We start from the raw sequence: 24,828 nt of genomic DNA on the forward strand, positions 1-24,828 counted from the left end.
CACATTGTAGGCACCTGAAAATAGAACATGATTGATGGTAATGAAGAAAATCTGTTAAATGTTCATTAATTACACTCTGATGAAGCATAGGACATACGATGATGGTGTTTCAATTAGTCAGTTGTATTTATTGAGTGCTTACTGTGTGCAGGGCACTGTGTTAAGTGCTTGGGAGAGTACAGAATAAAATAGTTGGTAGGCACGTTCCCTGCCTTCGATGAGCTTTCAGTCTAGGGGCCATATTTTTTAAGTACTCACTCTGTGTCAAGTACTTTACTATGTGCTAGGGTAGGTTTATGTTCATCAGATTGGACAGAGTACCATGACACGTGTCTAGTTGGCCACAGCAATTACGTGTTTTCTTCAGCAATTTAGTTTACTTATCAGCCAGTAGTGGTATTTATTGATCTTATTGTACGCAGTGCACTGTACTAAGTCCTTAACAATTATAATGATAATTATGGTAATTGTTAAGTGCTTACTATGTGCCAAGCACTTTTCTAAATGCCGGAGTAGATTCAAGTTAATAAGGTTGGACACAGTCCATGTCCCACATGGGTCTCGCAGTCTTAATCCGCAGTTTCCAGATGAGGTCACTGAGGCCCAGAGAAGTGACTTGCCCACGGTCACACAGCGGGCATATGACAGAGGTGACATTAGAACCCAGGTCCTTCTGACTCCTAGATTTGTGCTGTATCCATTAAATCATACTTGGGAGAGTGCAATACAATCGAGTTTGGTAGACAAGATTCCTGCCCTCTGCAAGCTTATAGTCCATATGCATCAATTTTTTTTTCTCCATCACGCCCTTATGATAGTTTATGTTTCATGGGACATTGTTCATTGAATTTATCTCCTTCTAATCTGTGGACAGCTAAATAAAAGAGAAAAACCTCAATAGTCTATCTTTTGCATAGCAATGAAAATGTATTATAAATCTATTTTAGATGTAATTATACGTCACGTTCTCTTACCAATTTGTATTCCAGGTCACGGGCAGTGGATATCTGGCAGCAGCTTAAGTGAATTTGCTGATGAGTCAGTGGTGCAGAGTGTTCTGTTAAGCGCCCAGAGTGAACCTTCAAGGAGAATACATCCCAAAATGGGTAGGAATAATCATACTATTTCAATATCATACATATTCAGTTAAAATTAAATTAGCGTCACAAACTCCCCTCATCTGCTGAAAAAAAACTGTTCAGTGTTTATCCAGTGGGCATTTTAGAGTTAGATTTGGGCATTCCCTTACCTTATTATCTCTGATTTTGTCCTTCTTTAAGTTGTCTTTTAAGAAAGAGAAAGGTCATTATCGTGATCAGTTAACATTTATTGAGTGCTCACTGGGGCATAGCAGTGGATTAGGCAATATGGGTTTTTCTAGAGCAGAGATTAACTCGTTGCCCTCTGCAGAAGTTGCAAAAATGTTGTTGGAATATTAATAAGCTCTGCCATCTATCAGCATGTCCCCTTCCTTCAGGATCAAGAGGCAGCAAATTCTGCAGGGTGGTAGCAGCTACACGGATGCAGGGACGTGGGGAATAGTGACTAGAGTGCCTCCAAACCCTACGGATGAAGAACGGGAGAAATGGAGGGCATTAGCAGTGTGGCTTAGTGGAAAGAGCCCGGGCTTGGGAATCAGAGGTCGTGGGTTCTAATTCCGGCTCCACCACTGATCAGCTGTGTGACTTTGGTTACCTCATCTGCCAAATGGAGATTAAGACTGTAAGCCCCACTTGGGGCGACTTGATTACCTTGTATCCACCCCAGTGCTTAGAACAGTGCTTGGCACATAGTAATAATGAATAATAAACAATTAATAAATTATTATTAATAATTAATAATGATTAATGAATGCCATTATAGAGAAGCAGCAGGTTCAGTGGAAAGAGCATGGGTTTGGGAGTCAGAAGTCATGGGTTCTAAACCCAGCTCCACCACATGTCTGCTGTGTGACCTGGGGAAAGTCACTTAACTTCTCTGAGCCTCAGTTACCTCACCTGTAAAATGGGGATTAAGATGGTGAGCCCCACTTGGGACAACCTGATCACCTTGTACCCCCCCCAGTGCTTAGAACAGTGCTTTGCATATAGTAAGTGCTTAACAAATATTATTATTATTATTATTATTACCTATTGGAAGTTGACTGGGGTTCAAAGTGACTTGTAGGGCTCTTTTGTCCTGGATTTAGGCCTGAAAGCCCCCAGTGATGTCACAGTAGGTAGGACTTTTATATTAATTACCACAGGAAAAACGTCATTAAGACTATAATGACAGCTCCCGTTCTCTGGGCCACATGACAGATCCTTTCCAGAGCTTAGGCCTGGTTAGATAGAATTATTTTAAAGGGAATTTCAGTGATTTGCACTTCAGAGTGTCATAGATTCTTGTGCTCACTATATATTCATAGCTACATCAGTCAGGTTTTTTTTTTTCTTCCTTGTCTGCTTGTGAAGCCAACAAGGCCATTCCTTCTGCATTATGAGCACATAAAGACTGCTTCTGGCTGTGTGGTTGCGTTAGTTATCTGCAGGGTCTGGCACCATTTTGATTCACCCACCTCGTGTCACCACTATTTCTGAATCAATAGTATCTTTATTAATAGTAGTACTAGTTGTTGTAATACTATATTTGTCAAGCACTGGGGTAGATCCAAGGTAATCAGATCAGACACAGTTCTCATCCCACATGGGGCTCACACTCTAAGTAGGAGGGAAAATGGGCATTGAATTCTCACTTCTTGATGAGGAAACTGAGGCACAGAGAAGTTAAGTGATTTACCTACGGTAACACACAGGCAGCTGGGAGAGGCAGAATTAGAGCCCAGGTCCTCTGACTTACAGGCATGTGCTCTTTCCACTGGGCCATGCTGACTCTCATCATCCTTGCAGAGGGCTGGGCTCTGGAGAGACTATCAAGTGGCCTGGAGAACAGGAACTGAGAATTCTTTACAGAGTCTTAATAACATTTTTACCCCTTGTAGCTATTATGAAAGTCATACCCGCTGTGACATGACCAGGGGTTTTCAGCCCTAAATCCAGGACAGAAGAGCCCCTAGAGTTCCTGTAGGAGCATCTGTGCTATTACTGATTATATTGTACTCTCCCAAGTGCTTAGTATAGTGCTTTTCACACAGGAAATGCTCAATAAATATGTTTGAATGAATGAATGAATGTCTGAACCCCAGTCACATTTCATGGGGTCTTAAAGTCCTCTATTTCTCCAGTTCTTCTACTACAGGTTTTGGGGGCATTCTTCATTCATTCATTCAATCATATTTATTAAGCACTTACTGTGCGCAGAGTACTGCACTAAACACTTGGGAGAGTACAACACAACAATAAACAGACACAATGCCTTGCCCACAACAATATTAAAGTACCTGCCTATAGCTGCCACCAATCTACGCTTTATATTAATGTCTCTCTGCCCCTCTAGACTTTAAGCTCACTGTGGGCAGGGAGCATGTCTATCAACTCGGCAATATTTACTCTCCCAAGCCCATAGCACAATGCTCTGCACATAGTAAGTGCTCAATAAATACAACTGATTGATTCCCTAAGGCACAAAGATTATCAGGGACAAGCAAGGAAACAACTACTTCTCCAACCAGGATCCTCAGGATCCTCTGTACTTCCCTATAAGCATCCCGGGGTTCCTTGTGTCTCCTCACCGTGCCTCGTTCTCGCCTGTCCCACCGTCGACCCCCAGCCCACGTCATCCCCCTGGCCTGGAATGCCCTCCCTCCCCACATCCGCCAAGCTAGCTCTCTTCCTCCCTTCAAGGCCCTGCTGAGAGCTCACCTCCTCCAGGAGGCCTTCCCAGACTGAGCCACCTCCTTTCTCTCCCCCTCCCCCCCATCCCCCCCACCTTACCTCCTTCCCTTCCCCACAGCACCTGTATATATGTATATATGTTTGTACGTATTTATTACTCTATTTATTTTACTTGTACATATCTATTATTTTATTCTGTTAATATGTTTTGTTTTGTTCTCTGTCTCCCCCTTCTAGACTGTGAGCCCACTGTTGGGTAGGGACCGTCTGTATATGTTGCCGACTTGCACTTCCCAAGTGCTTAGTACAGTGCTCTGCACACAGTAAGTGCTCAATAAATACGATTGATTGATTGATTATTCAGGGTCCATAGCTCAGCCTCGCTCCATGACCTGCTGTCCCAGTAATACAGCTCACTTCTGCTCATCTTATGATAGCAGAGGGTCTTCCTCTTCTCCTACTCTGGCCCTTCTACTTCTTCCCTAATCCCTGTCTCTCTGATTGGTTTGGCTACGTCTTCTCAGAGAGCCACCAGGCAGTGACCCTCCTGGCTTTCTCCTCCTTCTCCTAAGTGTGGTGGCTAGTGGAACTGGTCGCCACACCCACAAAATTTGACTTTTACCAAATTAATTATGTAAAGGAGGACCTGGTGTGAGATTATCCCAGTACAATCCAGCTTGTACACTCCACTCGTCCAGTGCCAACCTGTTCTCTGTACCAGGCTCTCGTCTGGCTCACCAAATACTCTTTGTCCAGGTCTTACCTCTAGCCTGAAACTCCCTTCCTTTTCCTATTATATACACCACCACCCTGCTCATCTTCTAAGCCTTATTAAAATCATACATATCTTACCTCTCACATAACTTACCTCTTACATAATTTTCTGAAGCAGTGTGGCTCAGTGGAAAGAGCACGGGCTTTGGAGTCAGAGGTCATGGGTTCAAATGAGGGCCTCAGTTACCTCATCTGTAAAATGGGGACTAAAACTGTGAGCTCCCCGTGGGACAACCTGATCACCTTGTAACCTCCCCAGTGCTTAGAACAGTGCTTTGCACATAGTAAGCACTTAGCAAATACCATTATTATTATTATTATTACTATATCTCCTTCAAGAGACCTTCCCCGACCAACCCCTCGTTTCCCTAATTATTCATTTCCTTTCTGGGTCTCCTGTGCTCTTGGGTGGATCCCTTAAACACTTTGATTCTCTCCTCTCCCCTCCTCATCCACTTAAGCACTCTGATCCTCATCCCACACCAGCCCCACAACATCTTATCCTTATCAGCTGTGTGACTTTGGGCAAGTCATTTAACTTCTCTGGGTCTCAGATACCTCATCTGTACAATGGGATTAAGACTGTGAGCCCCACATGGGGCAACTGGATCACCTTGTATCCCCCCCAGTGCTTAGAATAGTGCTTCACACATAGTAAGCACTTAACCAACCCCATCATTATTAATCAATCAATCAATCAATCATATTTATTGAGTGCTTGCTGTGTGCAGAGCACTGTACTAAGCGCTTGGGAAGCACAAGTTGGCAACACATAGAAACGGTCCCTACCCTACAGTGGGCTCACAGTCTAGAAGGGGTGTATAGTGCTATACACTATAGCATCCGCTATCTAGGGTCTATTTTAATGTCTGTCTCCCCTGCTAGATTCTGAACTCCATGAGGATAGCTCTTTTGATTTGTACCCTCCCAAGTGCTTAGTAAAGTGCTTTCCACACAGTAAGCTCTCAGTAAATGCCAGTGATTGTTCGATTGTCCCATCTGGACTTTGTCAGTAGTCTGAATAATAGTGCTTTTCACATGAATCCCCTCTACTCACATGGAGAATATTAGCACCATTGAATAGGTGTGCCATTTCTGTACCATTTTCCAAAAAAAGTTACAATGAGTGCAGACTATGAATGTATGGCAACCTTCTAATACTACTACTAAAAATAATGATAATGATGACATTTGTTAAGTGCTTACTATGTGCCAAGCACTGTTCTAAGCACCAGTAGATATAAGGTTATCAGGTTGTCCCACGTGGGGCTCACAGCCTTAATCTCCATTTTACAGATGAGGGAACTGAGGCACAGAAAAGTTAAGTGACTTGCCTAAAGTCACACAGCTGACAAGTGGTGGAGCTGGGATTGGAACCCATGACCTCTGATTCCCAAGACTGTGCTTTTTCCACTAAGCCACGCTGCTTCCCATTCTGTGTGTTCCTGTGTGGCCTCCTTTACAGGAGTCCCCTGTCCCACAGTCTGCACTCTGTGAACAGCTATGCCTAGATTCTGATGTCTTCCTTTAATAGTATCGTGACCTGTGCACATCATTGAATACATAAGGTCCCTAAGATTTCCCACACTTGGCATTGCCAAGAATGGACCAGCAAGACTAGTGTGCTGCTTTTAGCCACTTCAGATGTGGTAAAGATCTTTTCCAAGACTTCAGCTGTACAGAAGACAGTCAGTCAGTCAGTCGCATTTATTGAGTGCTTAATATGGACAGAGCACTCTACTAAACGATTGGGAGAGAATGATAAAACAATAAACAGACACATTCCTTGCCTAGTATTGTGTGAATTCAGAGAGCGGCAGAAAAGAAAATTCAGGTTCACAAGGTGGGAAATTGGAGAAAATCTTCACAGTTGGCAAAAACGAGAGCATGAATGGCATTGCACAAACTGCCAGCCCACTAATAAATTCCTGCGCACAATTGCTCAATCCATCAATCAATCAATCAACCAATGATATTCATTGAATGATTAGTGTGCAGAGCACTGTACTAAGGATTTACACAACAAAGTTGATAGAAATGTTCCCTGCCCACCACTAGCTTACAGTTTAGTGGGAGAGAAAGATATTACTGTAAATAAATCATTTATAAATGTGAACAGAGGTACTGTGAGGTGAATGTCAAATGCCCAAAGTGTACATATAATAATAATAATAATAATAATAATAATAATGACATTTGTTAAGCACTTACTATGTGCAAAGCATTATTCTAAGCGCTGGGTAGGATACAAGCTGATCAGCCCCACGTGGGGGCTCACAGTCTTAATCCCCATTTTACAGATGAGGTGACTGAGGCCCAGAGAAGTTAAGTGACTTGCCCAAGGTCACACAGCTGACAATTGGTGGAGCTGGGATTTGAACCCATGACTTCTGACTCCAAAGCCCGTGGTCTTTCCACTGAGCCACGCTGCTTCTCTATATCTATCTCGGTCCTGAATTCTCTGGGCTGAGATCTGTACATTGTTTTTGACAGAGGCCCCATCATCAAGGAGTGCTTCTCCAGCCAGGAATATAAACTTTAAAAAGTTTGCTGCAGTTTGTACAATACGTTCCATCGCGGAGGAGCGATGGTTTTAGATAAAGTGTGCTTGAAAACAGATAAATTCTCTTCAGTCTGGAAGGGTACAGGACATGAAAACATAGCCCAACCCTGGTATACAAAGCCAACAGAACCATGAGTAGACTGGCTAAATCAGTAAGAGTTGTTCTTCTGAATTTCACATAACAGGACGAGGGGGCAACCACTTAGGTTAGAAGGTTTTGCTCACTAAACAGAAAACACTTCTTCACCTAGCTAGTGGTCCACGTACGTTGATCCTTACTACAGGAAGTGTGTGGATCAAAAATATCAGACTGAGCAGAAGTTTGGTTAGTTTCTTTGACAAGCAAACCATAATGGGTTGCTAGTAGAGGAGATCGTTCACTCCAAATAAACATTTGGATAAACAAAAAAGCATCACTTACTCCGATTCTCCAAGCATACTTTACCCTTGTCAGACAGAAATCTAGGTGGGATGGATATTAACTGTTAGCTCAGTTTCTCCCTCAAACTGAAGGTGAAATTGTGCTTGGAAATGCGCAGCTCATACATGTTGGATGTATTCATCAAGTGTAATTATCCTGTCCCTGAAGACAAACTTGTGATACTAATAATAATTGTAATATTAATTGCTTACTACATGCTAAGCGCTGTAGTATCCCAGCACTTAATATAGTGCTTGGTACATAGTAAGCTCTTAACAAATGCCACAGTTATTGTTATAATCACTATTAATATTATTATTACTAAACATTGGGGTAGATACAAGATTTCAGGTCACATTCCAACAAGTAGAAAGGAGCACAGATACTGAATCCCCATTTTGCAAATGAGGGAACTGAGGAACAGAAAAGTTAAGTGACTTGCCCAAGGTCACACAATAGTGTGTGGTGAAGTCATGAGTAAAACCCAGGTCCTCTGACTGGTGGTATTTTTTAAGCACTTTGTGTCAAGCACTGAACTAAGCCAGAGGTCATGGGTTCAAATCCTGGCTCCAGCAATTGTCAGCTGTGTGACTTTGGGCAAGTCACTAGACTTCTCTGTGGCTCGGTTACCTCATCTGTAGAATGGGGATTAAGACTGTGAGTCCCCCGTGGGACAACCTGATTACCTTGTAACCTCCCCAGCGCTTAGAACATTGCTTTGCACATGGTAAGCGCTTAATAAATGTCATCATTATTAAGCACTGGGGAAGATACGAGATAATCAGAACAGAGATTATCCCTGTTTCTCATGGGGCTCACAATGTAAGTAGGAGGGAGAACTAACACAGTATTCTTGGGAATTCCTGACAAGTGTGAGTTGGCAACTGTGGTATAATAGGAGAGAAAATGGTATTCAAGTAAAATATTTCCTTACTATCTGCCCTATGTCTTTCCTATTTCATATATTGCTAAAACTGCTCAAATGAAAACATAAAGTCGAATTAATTTTATTGCCTTTAGCTGGATAAGTAGAAGTTATATTGTACTCACCCAAGCGCTTAGTACAGTGCTTTGCACACAGTAAGCGCTCAATAAATACAATTGAATGAATGAATGAACAGATAATGAATCCCCACTGTACAGATGAGAAAACTGAGGCACAGAGAAATTAAGTGATAATAATACTAATAATACTAATAATAATGATAATGGCATTTATTAATTATTTATTATTGCTTACTATGTGCAAATCACTGTTCTAAGCTCTAGGGAAGTTACAAAGTGATCAGGTTGTCGTACGGGGGGGCTCACAGTCTTCATCCCCATTTTACAGATGAGGGAACTGAGGCACAGAGAAGTTAAGTGACTTGCCCAGAGTCACACAGCTGACAATTGGCAGAGCCGGGATTTGAATCCATGACCTCTGACTCCAAAGTCCGTGCTCTTTCCACCGAGCCACACTGCTTCTCTAAGTGATCACAGAGCTGGAATTAGAACCCAGGTCTTCCGACTCCTAGACCCCTGCTCTTTCCATGAGATATACTACTTCATTCATTCAATCGTATTTATTGAGCGCTTACTGTGTGCAGAGCACTGTACTAAGTGCTTGGGAAGTACAGGTCGGCAACATATAGAGACGGTCCCTACCCAACAACGGGCTCACAGTCTAGAAGGGGGAGACAGACAACGAAACAAAACATGTAGACAGGTGCCAAAATGGTCAGAATAAATAGAATTATGGCTATATGCACATCATTAACAAAATAACTTCAATATGTTGCCAGTCAGGAGAATGATCTGCTGGCATGATTGGCTGGAGGGAGGGGAGGTTCTCAGTCCTACCTCAGATAACCCAGGAAACTATGGCCGGTAGGAGCTACTTGCAAACTCGTGGGTTCTTTCAGGCTGAGCTCTCTTCTTTCATTGATTCATTGATTCATTGATTCATTCATTCATTGATTCATTCATTCATTCATTCATTCGTATTTATTGAGCGCTTACTGTGTGCAGAGCACTGTACTAAGCGCTTGGGAAGTACAAGTTGGCAACATATAGAGACGGTCCCTACCCAACAGCGGGCTCACAGTCTAGACGGGGGAGACAGAGAACAAAACAAAACATATTAACAAAATAAAAAAAAAGAATAAATATGTACAAATAAAATAAATAGAGTAATAAATACATACAAACATATATACATATATACAGGTGGTGTAGGGAGGGGAAGGAGGTAAGGCGGGGGAATGGGGAGGGGGACGACGGGGAGAGGAAGGAGGGGGCTCAGTCTGGAAGGCCTCCTGGAGGAGGTGAGCTCTCAGTAGGGCTTTGAAGGGAGTAGGGCATTCCTATTCATTCATTCATTCATTCATTCAATCGTATTTATTGAGCACTTACTGTGTGCAGAGCACTGTACTAAGCGCTTGGGAAGTACAAGTTGGCAACATATAGAGACGGTCCCTACCCAACAGTGGGCTCACAGTCTAGAAGGGGGAGACAGAGAACAAAAGAAAACATATTAACAGAATAAAATAAATAGAATAAATATGTACAAGTAAAATAAATAAATAAATAGAGTAATACTGGGTGACTCGTAAAAGAACCTTCTGTCAACTACAGAGCTCTATCTGGGCTAAGACTGTGGGCTAGGTGAACTCCTACAAAAGAAAGCTGAGCTGAAAAGACTTGAAGTCCTCCCTTTCTAAGCAGAAAACTCCTTTTCGCCAGGGAACACTGTCTACAAACTCTGCTGTATTGCGCTTTCCTAAGTGCTGAGTGTAACACTCTGCATTCATTCATTCATTCAAGTGCATTTATTGAGCACTTACTGTGTGCAGAGCACTGTACTAAGCACTTGGGAAGTACAAGTTGGCAACTAGAGAAGCAGCGTGGCTCAGTGGAAAAGAGCCCGGGCTTTGGAGTCAGAGGTCATGGATTCAAATCCCGGCTCCGCCAATTGCCAGCTGTGTGACCTTGGACAAGTCACTTAACTTCTCTGGGCCTCAGTTCCCTCATCTGCAAAATGGGGATTAAGAGTATGAGCCCCTCGTGGGACAACCTCATCACCTTGTAAGCCCTCATCCAATACCATTGCCTGCTTGATTGATTGATATAAGAGCTGCGATCAGAGTAGCAAATCTCCACCCCAGTGTGAGGAAGATGGAGACAATATGTGATACCCAATGCAGAGGTGGAGCAACGTAAAAAGAAAGGAGAATATAGAGAGAGCCAATCGGGCAATTTCATCAACCACAGTGCAGTGCCAGACATTTTGTGGGGAAGGGGATGAGCTGATAAATTGGGTGACAGAGCTAGAAGGTCACATACGAAGGAGCTCAGCAATATCGTCTCCATTCATTCATTCAATCGTATTTATTGAGCACTTACTATGTGCAGAGCACTGTACTAAGTGCTTGGGAAGTACAAGTTGGCAACTCATAGAGACGCTCCCTACCCAACAGCGGGCTCACAGTCTAGAAGGGGGACACAGACAACAAAACAAAACATGTTAACAAAATAAAATAAATAGAATAAATATGTACAAATAAAATACAAACATATATACAGGTATACATATATACAGGGATTTCTGGGCTACTGCAATTCTGAGGTCAGTAGGTTGGTCTCTAGACTGTAAGCTCGTTGTGGGCAGGGTTACGTGGTTACGGTGTCCTCTCCCAAGCGCTCGGCCCAGTGCTTTGCACACAGTAAGAGCTCAAAGTCGATCGACCGACCGTCTGCTTAGTCTGAAGGTGGCTCCCTTGGTCCCTCAGAGATGGCCGCCATCTGGAAGAAGCTGGTGATTGTGGGGGATGGTGCCTCCATCTTATATTTTACTCCCTTACCAGTCAACAGCACCTCAGGGTGGAATTCCACCTCAGTACCTCGAACTCCCCTACAACCCCCGGCCTTCCAATATTACCCCTTGCTTTCATATTTCATAGTCACTATCTCCCGACTGCCCCATCTCTGCCCCTTGCAATTTCAGTAAAGCAGGAGTGAAAGAAGAACATCAGGGCCAGAACAAGGCAGCTTTGATAGTAATCAATCAATCATACTTATAGCAAAGACCTAGATGGCAAAATAATAATAATTGTGGTATTTGCTAAGTGCCATGTGCCAAGCACTGTACTAAGCACTGGGGTAGATACAAGATAATCACACCCCACCTGGTGCTCAAAGTCTAAGCGGGAGGGAGAACAGGCATTGAATTTCCATTTTACAGACTAGGAATTGAGGGACAGAGAAGTTAAGTGACTTCTGCAAGGTTCATGGTGGAATTAGAGAAGCAGCATGGCTCAGTGGAAAGAGCCCGGGCTTTGGAGTCAGAGGTCACGGGTTCAAATCCCGGCTCTGCCAATTGTCAGCTGTGTTTCTTTGGGCAAGTCACTTAACTTCTCTGTGCCTCAGTCAATCATATTTATTGAGTGCTTACTGTGGGCAGAGCACTGTACTAAGTGCTTGGGAAGTACAATTTGGGAACATATAGAGATGGTCCCTACCCAACAGTGGGCTCACAGTCTAGAAGTTACCTCATCTGTCAAATGGGGATTAAGACTGCGAGCTCCCTGTGGGACAACCTGATCACCTTGTAGCCTCTCCAGCAATTAGACCAGTGCTTTGCACATAGTAAGCGATAAATAAATGCCATTAAAAAAACAAAACTAGAACCCAGGTTCTCTGACTATCAGGCCACTGCTCTTTCTGCTAGGTCACACTTTGGCAACCTGACAGATAGGTATGTGGTGACGAAGGGTGTTGGGATGTATTTGTGGCACTGTGTGTATGAGACTTTTTATGGGGACTTTGGAAAGGGACACATACAATGTTTGGCAAATTTGAGAAGAGAAGACATTCCAAGCTGGGAGCAAAGTATTGCGACTTGTCTGTGAAGTGCCCAGTCAGTGCTTGGATTGTTTCTTGTACCTGAGCAGTTTTATTCTGATACAGCTGCTGTGATGTTGCCAAGAAGCTGTTTGCAGCTTTCTTTCTCCTCCTGGAGCTTGATATTCAGTTGTTCCAATGGTTAGGATGCTGATTTTCAGTGCTTAATTTTAGTTTGGAGCACATGAATGATTAATATGATTTCCTTTCATGAAAGCAAAGGTCCACAAAGCCTTTTAAAACCTGATAACAATAATGATAATCACAATAATTAATAATTATGGTATTTGTTAAGCATTTACTATGTGCTAAGCACTGTTCTAAGCACTAGTAGATATAAGATTATCAGGTTATCCCACATGGGGCTCACAGCCTTAATCCCTATTTCACAGATGGGGTAACCACGGCACAGAGAAGTTAAGTGACTTGCCCAAAGTCACACAGCTGACAAGTGGCAGAGCTGGGATTAGAACCCACGATCTCTGACTCCCAAGCCCTGGCTTTTTCCACTAAGCCATGCTACTTCTCATAATAATAATGGTTTTTATTAAGCACTTGTGCCAAGCACTGTTCTAGCCCTAGGGTAACAACACCACCAACAACAATCGTATTTATTGAGCGCTTACTGTGTGCAGAGCACTGTACTAAGTGCTTGGGAAGTACAAGTTGGCAACATATAGGGACAGTCCCTACCCAACAGTGGGCTCACAGTCTAAAAGGGGGAGACAAGGTAGATAGATACAAGGTAATCAGGTTGTCCCATATGGGGCTCACAGTCTTAATCCCCATTTTATAGATGAGGTAACTGAGGCACAGAGAAGTTAAGTGGCTTGCCCAACGTCACACAGCAGACATGTGGCAGAGTAGGGATTAGAACCCACGTCCTCTGATGCCCAAGCCTGGGCTCTTTCCACTAAGTCATGCGGTTTCTAAAGCAAAAGCTGGTAAAGGCTCTGAGGTGTATGGATGATGTTTCCTGTATTCTGGGAATCAGAGTTTAAATTTTACTGAATGCCAACAAGCACACAGTTATGTATAAATGACCCAAAACAATCAACCAACGGGATTTGTCGTGCTCTTACTGTGCAGAACCCTGGACTAAATACATGGGAGAGTGTAATACAGCAAATAGACATTGATCTCGGCCCCGGATGAGCTAAAAATCTAACTTCTTACATGATATCGATGTACAGAAAGACATTGAATATTCCAAGAAATCTTGGAGTGTAATTTTCATGTTGCAGGCAAAGCTTAGCTTGAAAGTTATGGTTCTCAAATACGCCCTTTGTGGCTACGCAGGCATTTGTTATCTACACAACAAAGTTCATCACAAGTATTTCATTTCTTTTCTTTGATGCCCAACTATTTTTGTCCATGAAAATCATTTTGAATATGAGCACCTGAAATCTGAGTTGGAAATGGTCCTCAATACTTTTTTTCTGAAGTCATTTTTGGAAGCAGTGTGGCTCAGTGGAAAGAACAGGGGCTTGGGAGTCAGAGGTCATGTGTTCTAATCCCGGCTCCGCCATTTGTCAGCTGTGTGACTTTGGGCAAGTCGCTTAACTTCTCTGTGCCTCAGTTCCCTCATCTGTAAAATGGGGATTAAGATTGTGAGCCCCATGTGAGACAACCCGATCACCTTGTATCCCCCCAACGCTTAGAACAGTGCTTTGCACATAGTAAGTGCTTAACAAATACCATTATTATTATCCCTAAAATTCTTACCTGAACACTGCCCATGCTGAAGGCACTTTTTAGGAAACAAACAAACAAATCCCATAAAAATTTAAAGTAAAACAGTTCATTTTTGTCCCCATTTTGAATTTCATGTTTTTATGCCCAATGCACAATGTAAATTACACTGTGTTCCTTGGCATATTACTCAGACCTTACGATAACGATAACTTTCCTATTTAAAAATAAATGTTAACAAATGTATTTCATATAAAGATAATTCTATTTGTGGAGTTCAAAGATACCTAATAATGTTTGTAATAATTATATGTTTTTATTACCTTCCAAACAGGCTACAAGCTACATTTACAATTCTCTGGAAAAAAAAAATTACACCAGAACACTTCCCTGGAAAGGGCTAATTTTATGCTGGGATAAATAGTTTTGCTTCACTAAAAAATGTATGTTGGTCATACATTGGTTTAATAGTCATGTTTGCCTGTGTGGTTAAAATCTCACTGTCAGCAGTGTCATTTTTGAACTCTGAAGCATAGATGTATAAAATCCCAAGTAATACAAAATCTGTATGAATGTATGAATACAAAATCTGATTAGAGATTTTTTGAAAATAACAAAATTTATAATGATATTTTTTCAAACCAGTTGGATGAGGGCAATGTGATCAATTGAAGTTCATGTGGTAGATTGAGAGAAAACAGATAAAATGAAAATTTGCTTCACAAATGTCATTCCTCTTCATTGCTTACCAGTGCAACATGCAAATGCTGGTCTAGTTTCAAATGTGTTTAGAGTAAAGAATGCTGATTTTCTTTCACTTCTATCTTAGGACCTGCTTCCCAAAGACCCACAACCACAAATCTACCTCCTGTTAAAACTCCTCAAAGGAACCGTGACCACTTCAGATCTTTTCATCTAGAACCACGGAGTGTTTCTGCCCAGCCATTATCCAGAGCTGCTTTTGAAATTTCAGAAATTGAATCCATTGATTTAACTGATCAAAACGATTCTCTCTTAGACAATGCTGCTGATCAACAAACATTAGACAGTTTAGAAAAAGAGCTTGGTGTGCTGAAAAACCTTGCAGGTAATTTCCATTGATTTTAATATTGGTAGGAGGTGGTTCAATACTTCAAGGTGACTGCATTTCCTGATCTGTGGGTATAATCCAACCATAGCCTTGAGCATGCCAAGCTCCGGTTCTCAACAAACAAGCCAGGATCTGGGAGCATCATCCATTGGAAGCCAGAATTTCAGCAAGCCAGTAGCATTAAATGGGTCACAGAGCCACTAAATTGGACAGAATCTCCTCTTTGGTGCAACCACTTAGTCTTGCCAAATTGAATTTACGATCCTTAATGTTTTAAAATTTCTCTTGTTCAAGAGCTCTGTGAAAATCCAATTTTAGCAAATTGTGAAATATTTTTCTTTTCGCAAGCCACGTTTAGCTCTCAGAGTTTTAGTAATGAAAAGGATCAGATAATAAGATCTGTCAAAATAATAGCTTAAATTCACTTAACACTATTATTTTCATAAAATAGTATTTTGGGTGTCTTGTTTTGTCCTCAATACATGCCCGTGAGTTAGAGGGGTGCCATTATTATTTCCATTTGAAAAATTGGAATGTAGGGCTTGGATATCAAATGACACTAATTCTTTCAGTGGTATTTATTAACCAGTATTTTAGATGACAGTGTATGTGCGTGGCAAACCTATGGTGGTGGAGATTTATTTGGGACAAGCTTCCTGAAGGAGAAGTGATTTCAGGAGCATTTTGAAGATAAAGAGAGTTGTGCTCTGGTGGATTTGAAGGAAAAACTGGAGTTACAGGCAGCACAAAGGACATGAGCTACTGCTTAGGCGCAGAAGCGTTGAGAGCAAGGCACAGAACAAACGTTATCTTGGGAGAGGTGAAGAATTCTCAAGATGAGGAGTGGATGAAGTGTGCAAATATATAAAAAGGAGTGAGCTAGTGACAAGCCTGTGCTCAGTAATAATAACAATAATAATAACTGTGGTCTTTGTTAAGCGCTTACTATGTGCCAGGCACTGTACTAAGCCCTGGGGTGGATACAAGCCAATTGGTTGGATGCAGCCCCTGTCCCACGTGGGGCTCACAGTTCCCGTTTTACAGATGAGGTAACTGAGGCCCAGAGAAGTAAAGCGACTTGCCCAAGGTCCCACAGCGGACAGGTGGTGGAGCCTGGATTAGAACCCATGACCTTCTGACTGTGAGCCCACTGTTGGGTAGGGACTGTGTCTATATGTTGCCAATTTGTACTTCCCAAGCGCTTAGTACAGTGCTCTGCACATAGTAAGCACTCAATAAATACGATTGATGATGACTCCTATTCCAGTGCTTTATCCACAAAATCATACCACTAATAGAGCTGAACAAGTTTTGCCTTGGTCTCAGCTAGGAACAACAGACTGATGGCCATATTTATCTTTTCCTGTTGGCGTTTGTGTGAAACAATCCAACCCAAGAGCTAATGATAGTAATTATGGTGTTTGTTGAGTTCTTTCAAGCATTATATTATCCACTGGGGTAGATACAAGTCAATCAGCTTGAACACAGTCCCTGCCCCAGTCTAAGTACAAGGAAGAAGGGCTATTGAATCCCCATTTTACAGATAAGGAAACTGAGGGCCAGAGGAGTCAAGTGACTTTGCCCAAGGACACATCGAGGCCGGTGGTGGACCCAAGGTTAGAACTCAGAGCCTCTGACTCTCAGCCCATGCTCTTTCCACTAGACCACAAAGGCTCTGACTCTCAATCAATCAATCGTATTTATTGAGCGCTTACTGTGTGCAGAGCACTGTACTAAGCGCTTGGGAAGTACAAGTTGGCAACATATAGAGACAGTCCCTATGCAACAGTGGACTCTCAGCCCATGCTCTTTCCCTTAGACCACAAAGGAACAGTCAGAATATTGGGGAGTGGGAAGAAATCCTCTATACTCCTTCCTGGAACATATTTCTCAGTTTACCTGAACCAAAGTCATTTTTCCCAGGCATCTGGGTCAGTTTTGAATGCAGCTTCTGGGTGGCTTTGATGAAAGAATGAGATCAGGGGTGAGGTATCCAGGGCCCAACGAAGAGCCATTCCAAAGGAGAATCGTATTTCATTTTCCCCTAGTACGCTTCTAAGGATTGCAGTAAATTGGCAGTCCTAACTGGCTATGTGAACAGCCCTTTGACAAATGCAAATGTGAAAGCAATGTTAATTTTGTTAATGACATGTTATGTCAGTATGCCTAGAGACATGTTAACACAATTTGCAAACTCTTTTCAATTGTCATGATTCACAGAGATGCGGTTCATTTCAGAACAGCTCGTTTTATCAGGTAAAATCTAAACAGTAATGTAATTTAAAGAATTCACATTTTTGATTAATTTTATTGTAAAGGATCTGTTTTTCCTGAAGGGATTCTGCTTTACAATTGAGAAGGGTCTGCTGGAAGCCAATGAAAAATTGTTATAATCATCCAACCCCTGCAGTGCATTAAAGCATCTAATAGGTTCCACATAAAGATAAATGACTGAGCAAATAAGCAGTAAAGTGACATAGTTTTCTCTGATAAATTGAGATTTAAAAATAATTGGAGCCTAGTCAGTACAGCAGGGCTCGAGCATTGAATTAGAGTTGGCAGCTGATATCCATGTGTCTTTATGAGTGTTGAGACAGAGACCCAAATCAGGAGACATTTTAGAGTCCCTTCCAGATCTGTGATTGTATGACACTGGAATTCTAGGACCGTATTCTCCAGATATTTTCCCTGCTCCAGCAGTGACATGTTGCGACTAAACTTCACAAGCCATATTATTTCTCTGTGCCTTTTACAAAAGAAATGCGATATCTCATTTTCACATTTTCCTTCACGGTGATGCAAAGCAATACAGAAAAGCATCCCATAATGTACTCAACCCCGAGTATGCATTCAGAATGAGCATCCTGCCATGCCGCTGACTGATTGGGCTGGCGGTAAGCCATGTAACAATCAAATGTACCATTTAACCAGATCTGCAAGCCCAAGTATGGCCTCTGACAGCTTTGTTCTTCATCCTCTCTTTAGCCTGATTTCACACTGAAATCATTGGGTGCAATATCTAATTTCCAAGCAGCCCATGTTGATATCCTTAGGAATCAGGAAATCGTTGTTGTGAGTACCGGGTTTTGCATCTACCTAGGACCTTCATGGACTGAGGAAACCACAGTGACATGAAGTAGAAGTCAAACCGCACCTCTGACCACCAAGGTTACTGTGGAAAGTTTTTTACTCAGCTTTACCAGCGTTCAAGGGAGTGACACACACACACTCGCTCACTCCACTCCACCGAGGGTCCAATATGAGTCTGTGGTCAAACGAGCCCCTTCTGCCGGTGCTTCTTCTTTCTGCTTCCAAGTGTTATTGCCTTCTGCTGCTTCTGCTGCTCCAAAGTTTGCTTCTTTCTGCAACTCCATGTGCCTCTGTGCTGCCTCCAGGGTGCCCTTTGTCTGCATGCCCCCTCACGATTCCAAACAAGTGCCTTTTATCAGGCTTAGGTGTCAAAGCTGGGGCTCTCCATGGCAGTGGGTAGAGCAGCGAGAAGCAGCCTGGCTCAGTGGAAAGAGCATGGCCTTTGGAGTCAGAGGTCATGGATTCAAATCCCAGCTCCACCAACTGTCAGCTGTGTGACTTTGGGCAAGTCACTTCACTTCTCTGGGCCTCAATTCCCTCATCTGGAAAATGGGGATTAAAACTGTGAGCCCCCCATGGGACAACCTGATCACCTTGTAACCTCCCCAGCGCTTAGAAGAGTGCTTTGCACATAGTAAGCACTTAACAAACACCATTATTATTATTATTATTAACAGGGAGAGAAAGCCACGCATCCCTCCATGCACCACCCACACAGGCCTGCAATTACCTTCCTCAAGTACAGCCCATCAGTGCCTTGGCCAGTCTCTTCCTTGTTCTTCGCAGGATCACAAACAGTCACAAGGGAGGCACCACAATTGTGAGCCTACTTATGGGAATCATAGTTTAACTAGAGAAGCAGGGAAGAGAGCACAGGACTGGAGAATGTCAGGATAAAGTCCTCTAGAATGTAATTTCGTTGTTGGCAGAGAATGTGTCTGTTTATTGTTGTCTTGTACTCTCACCAGTGATTAGTACAGTGCTCTGCACACAGCAAGCACTCAATAAATACAAATGATTGACTGACATGGGTTCTAAACCCAGATCCACCACTTTCCTGCTCTGTGACCTTGAGCAAGTCAGTCAATCAATCAATAATCAAAGTCACCTAACCGTTATGCCGCAGTTTCCTCATACTTAAAATGGTATTAAATATCTGTTTTCCCTCTATCTCTCTCAGACTGTGAGCTACATGTAGGTCAGTCAGTCAGTCAACCATATTTATTGAGTGCTTACTGTGTGTTGAACGCTGTACTAAGTGCTTTATTATTATTAAGTATGGTCATACTTTCTCCAGAACGTCCTTTCCTCTGCCATAATCTGCAACCTTTCTAATGGTTCTTCTGTTTTCATTGTTATAGTTTTTATCCATCTACCTGCCAGTCTGCCTCTTCCATGTTTTCCCTGGACTTTTCCTAGCATTAGTGTCTTCTCCAGAGAATTAGTTCTCCTGATTATGTGTCCAAAATATGCTAATCTAAGTCGAGTCATTTGGCCTTCCAAAGACCACTTTGGTTTAATTTTCCCCAAAATCCATTCGTTTGTCTCTCGGGCAGTCCATGGTATTCTCAAAAGCCTTCTCCAACACCACATTTCAAAAGACTCGATGTTCTTTCTATCTTACTTTTTCACTGTCCAGCTTTCAGATCCATACTAAGCGCTTGGGAGAATACAGTGTAACAACATAACAGACACATTCCCTGCCCACAGTGAGCTTACAGTTTAGAGGGGGAGACAGACACTAGTATAAATTAATTACAGATACAGGATCAGGGACTGTATGTGACATGATTGCATTGTATCTACCCCAGCAATCAATCAGTCAGTTATTGGATTGAGTGCTTAATGTGTGCAGACCACTATACTAAGTGCTTGGGAGAGTACAATGTAATAGAGTTGGTAGGCACAATTCCTGCCCCCTAAGACTTACTATCTAGGAGATTTGGCAACCTTGGTGTCATCCTCGACTCCACTCTCTCATTCACCCCTCACATCCAATCCATCACCAAAACCTCCTGGTCTCACCTCCGCAACATTGCCAAGATCCACCCTTTCCTCTCCATCCAAACCGCTACCTTGCTGGTTCAATCTCTCATCCTATCCCGACTCAATTACTGCATCAGCCTCCTCTCTGATCTCCCATCCTCCTGTCTCTCCCCACTTCAGTCTATAGTTCACGCTGCTACCCGATCATCTTTGTGCAGAAACGCTATGGGCAAGTTACTCCCCTCCTCAAAAATCTCCAGTGGCTACTAGTCAACCTACGCATCAAGCAAAAACTCCTCACTCCCGGCTTCAAGGCTCTCCATCACCTCTCCCCCTCCTACCTCATCTCCCTTCTCTCCTCTAGCCCAGACCCTCCACTCCTCTGCCACTAACCTCTTCACTGTACAACGTTCTTGCCTGTCCCGCTGTCGACCCCCGGCCCATGTCCTCCCCCTGGCCTGGAATGCCCTCCCTCCGCACATCCACCAAGCTAGCTCTGTTCCTCCCTTCAAGGCCCTACTGAGAGCTCACCTCCTCCAAGAGGCCTTCCCAGACTGAGCCCCCTTTTTCCTCTCCTCCTCCCCATACCCCTGCCCTACCTCCTTCCCCTCCCCACAGCACCTGTATATATGTTTGTACAGATTTATTACTCTATTTTACTTGTACATATTTACTATTCTATTTATTTTGTTAATGATGTGCATCTAGCTTTACTTCTAATTATTCTGATGACCTGACACCTGTCCATATGTTTGGTTTTGTTGTCTGTCTCCCCCTTCTAGACTGTGAGCCTGTTGTTGGTTAGGGACTGTCTCTATATGTTGCCAACTTGTACTTCCCAAGTGCTTATTACAGTGCTCTGCACACAGTAAGTGCTCAATAAATATGATTGAATGAATGAATGAATTTGGCAAATCACTTGACACAAAATGATTAAGAATTATTATCATTATTACTATTAATATTATTGTCACCATCATCACTATCATTTGCTATAACCTGACCTTTCATACTTTCAGTGATGCTTAGATTTTAGTTTATAAAATTTGTATTAAATTCAATTGGTAGTGATTACCCATAAAAATGAAATAGTTTACTTGCACCTCTGAGAACTTTCTATTTGTGAAGCTTGTGGGAGTAATGTTCTGTGACTACCCTCATATAGGTTTTTGGAGGGAATTATTTATCAAAGCGTCTACCTTCAGTAAATATGGAATTTTCTTTCAACCATGACTTTTGCCAATTATGAGACCTGGAAAAAAAGTGGCTTCTGCTCAGTCTTTAAGAAGATCATGCTGTCATTTTATTTTGGGGGGCATCTTTATCAATCGTATTTATTGAGCGCTTACTGTGTGCAGAGCATCTTTATGTGCCTTAAAGCTTAGAGGAGAGGAGATTATATAACATAGAAAAGTGGGTGTGGCTGGAGAGAGGGGAAGTGTTGGATTTTATTCAGGAGAAGCCATGTACTACTAGACTGTAAGCTTGCTTTGGGCAGGAAATGTGTCTGTTCTATTGTACTCTCCCAAACACTTAGTACAGTTCCCTGCAAAAAGTATGCGGTCAGTAAGTATGATTGACTGACTGACTGACTACATAGCTTCAGCAACTTTGCATCCAACAACTGTGCTGTTGAACAGCTCTGTACTGCAAAAAGTGTTGATCATTTGCAAATTGTGATCTGCTGCTGCTGCATGTCTAAGTGGTCTGCTCTCCTGCTTGGGGATTTCGGGGTATGGGGGCATCTGGAATGGAGGAGTGGGGAGCCTTTTTCTCTTCATGCTCTGGAGGCCTTCTTAATCATAGAAAATATATCTTCAACAGTGGAATCTCACACTATAATTGAGTTGAAAGGAGCTACTGACTTCCTGTGCAATGAAATCCCAGCACCATCCCTGATATTTCAGAGATCTTCTCTATTGACATTCTGGGGGCTGACTGCTACCCTTTGGGAATTCTCGGCAACATATGTGTGTGTTCATTGATCACCAGTGATAGAGTCTAAAATTAAATATTTCAGATCCCCTAGGTGAACTTTACAGTTTACGCTCTGAAGAGTTATCAGCCTTCAACATACAGTTAAAGACGATGAGTAAGACTGTTACAGATGTCCATAAAATGTCAGGAATAAAAGACCCCTGTAGAGTTGACACTCCAAGGTAAGTTAAAACCCACTGATTATGCTTAAAAATGGTGCATGGTGAAACCTATTTGACTGGGCTTTAGAAAGAAATACTGTCTTCATGTGTGTACTTTGTAGAGCCATTGTTTATAAAATGTTTGGGTCGACTGTCCTACCTACAGCATTAGAGAGGATTTAGTAAAAGGCAAAGAAAGTTCTTAGCATATTTCTTGAGGTTATCTAGTGTCATGGACTACAGAATTGTATCTCTCAACTTGAAAAGATGAAATGTAATATACCACTTATTAAAATAGGGAGTAAGAGAAAAATGTTTGGAATAAAAGAAGTTAGTTGGCGGAGTTATTGCACTGACTAGAGTGGCTTATAAGGTTATTGACTCAAACTATAATTTTTATAGATGATTTGGGATCATCCTCCCCAACAATAATGACAACAATGGTGGCATTTGTTAAACACTTACTATATGCCAGTCACTGCACTAAATCCTGGAGTGGATGAAAGCTTGTTGTGAACAGAGAGAATGTGTCTGTTCACTGCTATATTTGTACTCTCCCAGATGCTTAGTATAGTGCTTTTCTCACAGTAAGTGCTCAATAAATACCTTTGAATGAATGAACAAATGAATTCAGGTAAATTGGTTTGGACACAGTCCCTGTCCCTCATGGGGCTCACAGTTTTAAGTCCCATTTTACAGATAACTGAGGCACAAGAGAAGTTAAGCAATTTGCCCAAGGTCACACAGCAGATGAGTGGAAGAGCTGGGATTAGAACCCAGGTCCATCTGACTCTCAGGCCTACACTCCATCTGATAGGCCATGCTGTTTCTAGGGAATTGAGTGTCTGGATAATATGGATGTTCCTGACTGGACAGCTCCAGTCCTATTCCATATCCAGCTTCCTCACTAGTCTCCTCTTGCCTCACCCCGCTCCAATCAATACTACATTGCTGTATGGATCATCTCCCAGAAGCATCACTATAATAGAATTGGCAGAGAACCATGTGGGAAAGAGCCTGTGTCCATCCCGATTAATGTGCATATACCTCAGTGCTTGACACATAATAGTAATAATAATAATAATGGCATTTATTAAGTGCTTACTATGTGCAAAGCACTGTTCTAAGTGCTGGGGAGGTTACAAGTTGATCAGGTTGTCCCACATGGAGCTCACAGTCTTAATCCCCATTTTACAGATGAGGTAACTGAGGCACAGAGAAGTTAAGTGACTTGCCCAAAGTTGCACAGCTGACAAGTAGCGGAGCTGGGATTTGAACCCATGACCTCTGACTCCAAAGCCTGTGCTCTTTCCACTGAGCCACGTTTCTTACACACATAGTAAGTTTTCAACAAATACCATAATAACAACAATATTAGTAACATGATCCCTGCACTCAAGGACCACACAATCTCTAACTTCAAGTAGGAAATCACTTCTCTGACCCCAACCCTCCCTAATAAAATCTCCTGTTTCTACCATCTCGATGGGCCATGGGAGCACTGAGAATTTTCCTGAAATAAGTAGTAAGAGATTATTGAGTTCCTAACAAGAAGTTCCTTCCATTGTATTCCTTCCAAAAAGAGTCCAGAGTGCTTAAGTGGTATTTGAGGGCATAGGAACTGGGAAGAAAAAAATTTAATAGGACATCCTGGAGGAGAGGTGATTTCAAAAACAGTTTGATATTAGGGGCAGTGGCAAACTGCTGTATTTGAAGAGAAATGGATTCCCAGGCCAGGGAAAGGGCTTGAGAAAGCCAGTGTACTAAGATCTTGGTACGTACAACAGAAACATAAGATATGTTACCCACCCACAAGGTACCTAATGTAACACCTACTCTTCTGTATGTATTATTGATATATTCCAGTTACCTGGGAGAGAAAAATGAGTCTCCTATCTTGCTGTCATCTCCAGAAAGTGACAAAGATGATGATGAAGAATTACTAGAGGATAAGCAACAAGTCACAGAACTCCACTGACCAAGAGGAAATTAATTATGAATGTTTGATATTTCTCTATTTGTACAGATTTAATGGGGTGGCTAATTGCCTTCAGAATTTCAATGCATAATGTCTATGCTTTTTCCAGGGTTTCTTAATAATAAAAATTAGTGAAAATATTATTTCTAAAATATTTTTATCCCAAATGTGGAATTGGTATGTCAAAACATATTAGTAAGAGAAGGAAATTTGGGTAATTGGTGGCCTGTCTTTGAAATAGCTTGTGCTGCCATCTTTCCCCATAATAGGAATATTAAGTTGAAGATTTCCCTGTTGTTAATGTGCATGGAAAAGAAATCTTCTTCTGCTTCATTCACACATTCCATATTCACAAAACCCCAGGTTACAGCCACCCCAAGATATATGTAACCTAAAGATGCAATTGTAATGGTTTGATAACTTCTCCCATATTCTAGCCACT

General features: G+C 42.2%; 1 protein-coding gene across 1 annotated transcript in view; it reads left to right on the top strand.

Moving 5' to 3' along the window:
- The window catches only part of ZBBX (zinc finger B-box domain containing), a 123,937-nt gene extending 99,446 nt beyond the window's left edge, over positions 1–24,491 (top strand). The window contains 4 exon segments of the mRNA XM_038748666.1: positions 990–1,106; positions 14,934–15,191; positions 22,291–22,429; positions 24,275–24,491. Coding sequence (XP_038604594.1) covers positions 990–1,106; positions 14,934–15,191; positions 22,291–22,429; positions 24,275–24,386 — 626 coding nt within the window. The 3' untranslated portion in view covers positions 24,387–24,491.
- Positions 24,492–24,828: the final 337 nt, after the last annotated feature.

This window comes from Tachyglossus aculeatus, chromosome 1, assembly GCF_015852505.1.
Source record: "Tachyglossus aculeatus isolate mTacAcu1 chromosome 1, mTacAcu1.pri, whole genome shotgun sequence".
Lineage (NCBI taxonomy): Eukaryota > Metazoa > Chordata > Mammalia > Monotremata > Tachyglossidae > Tachyglossus > Tachyglossus aculeatus.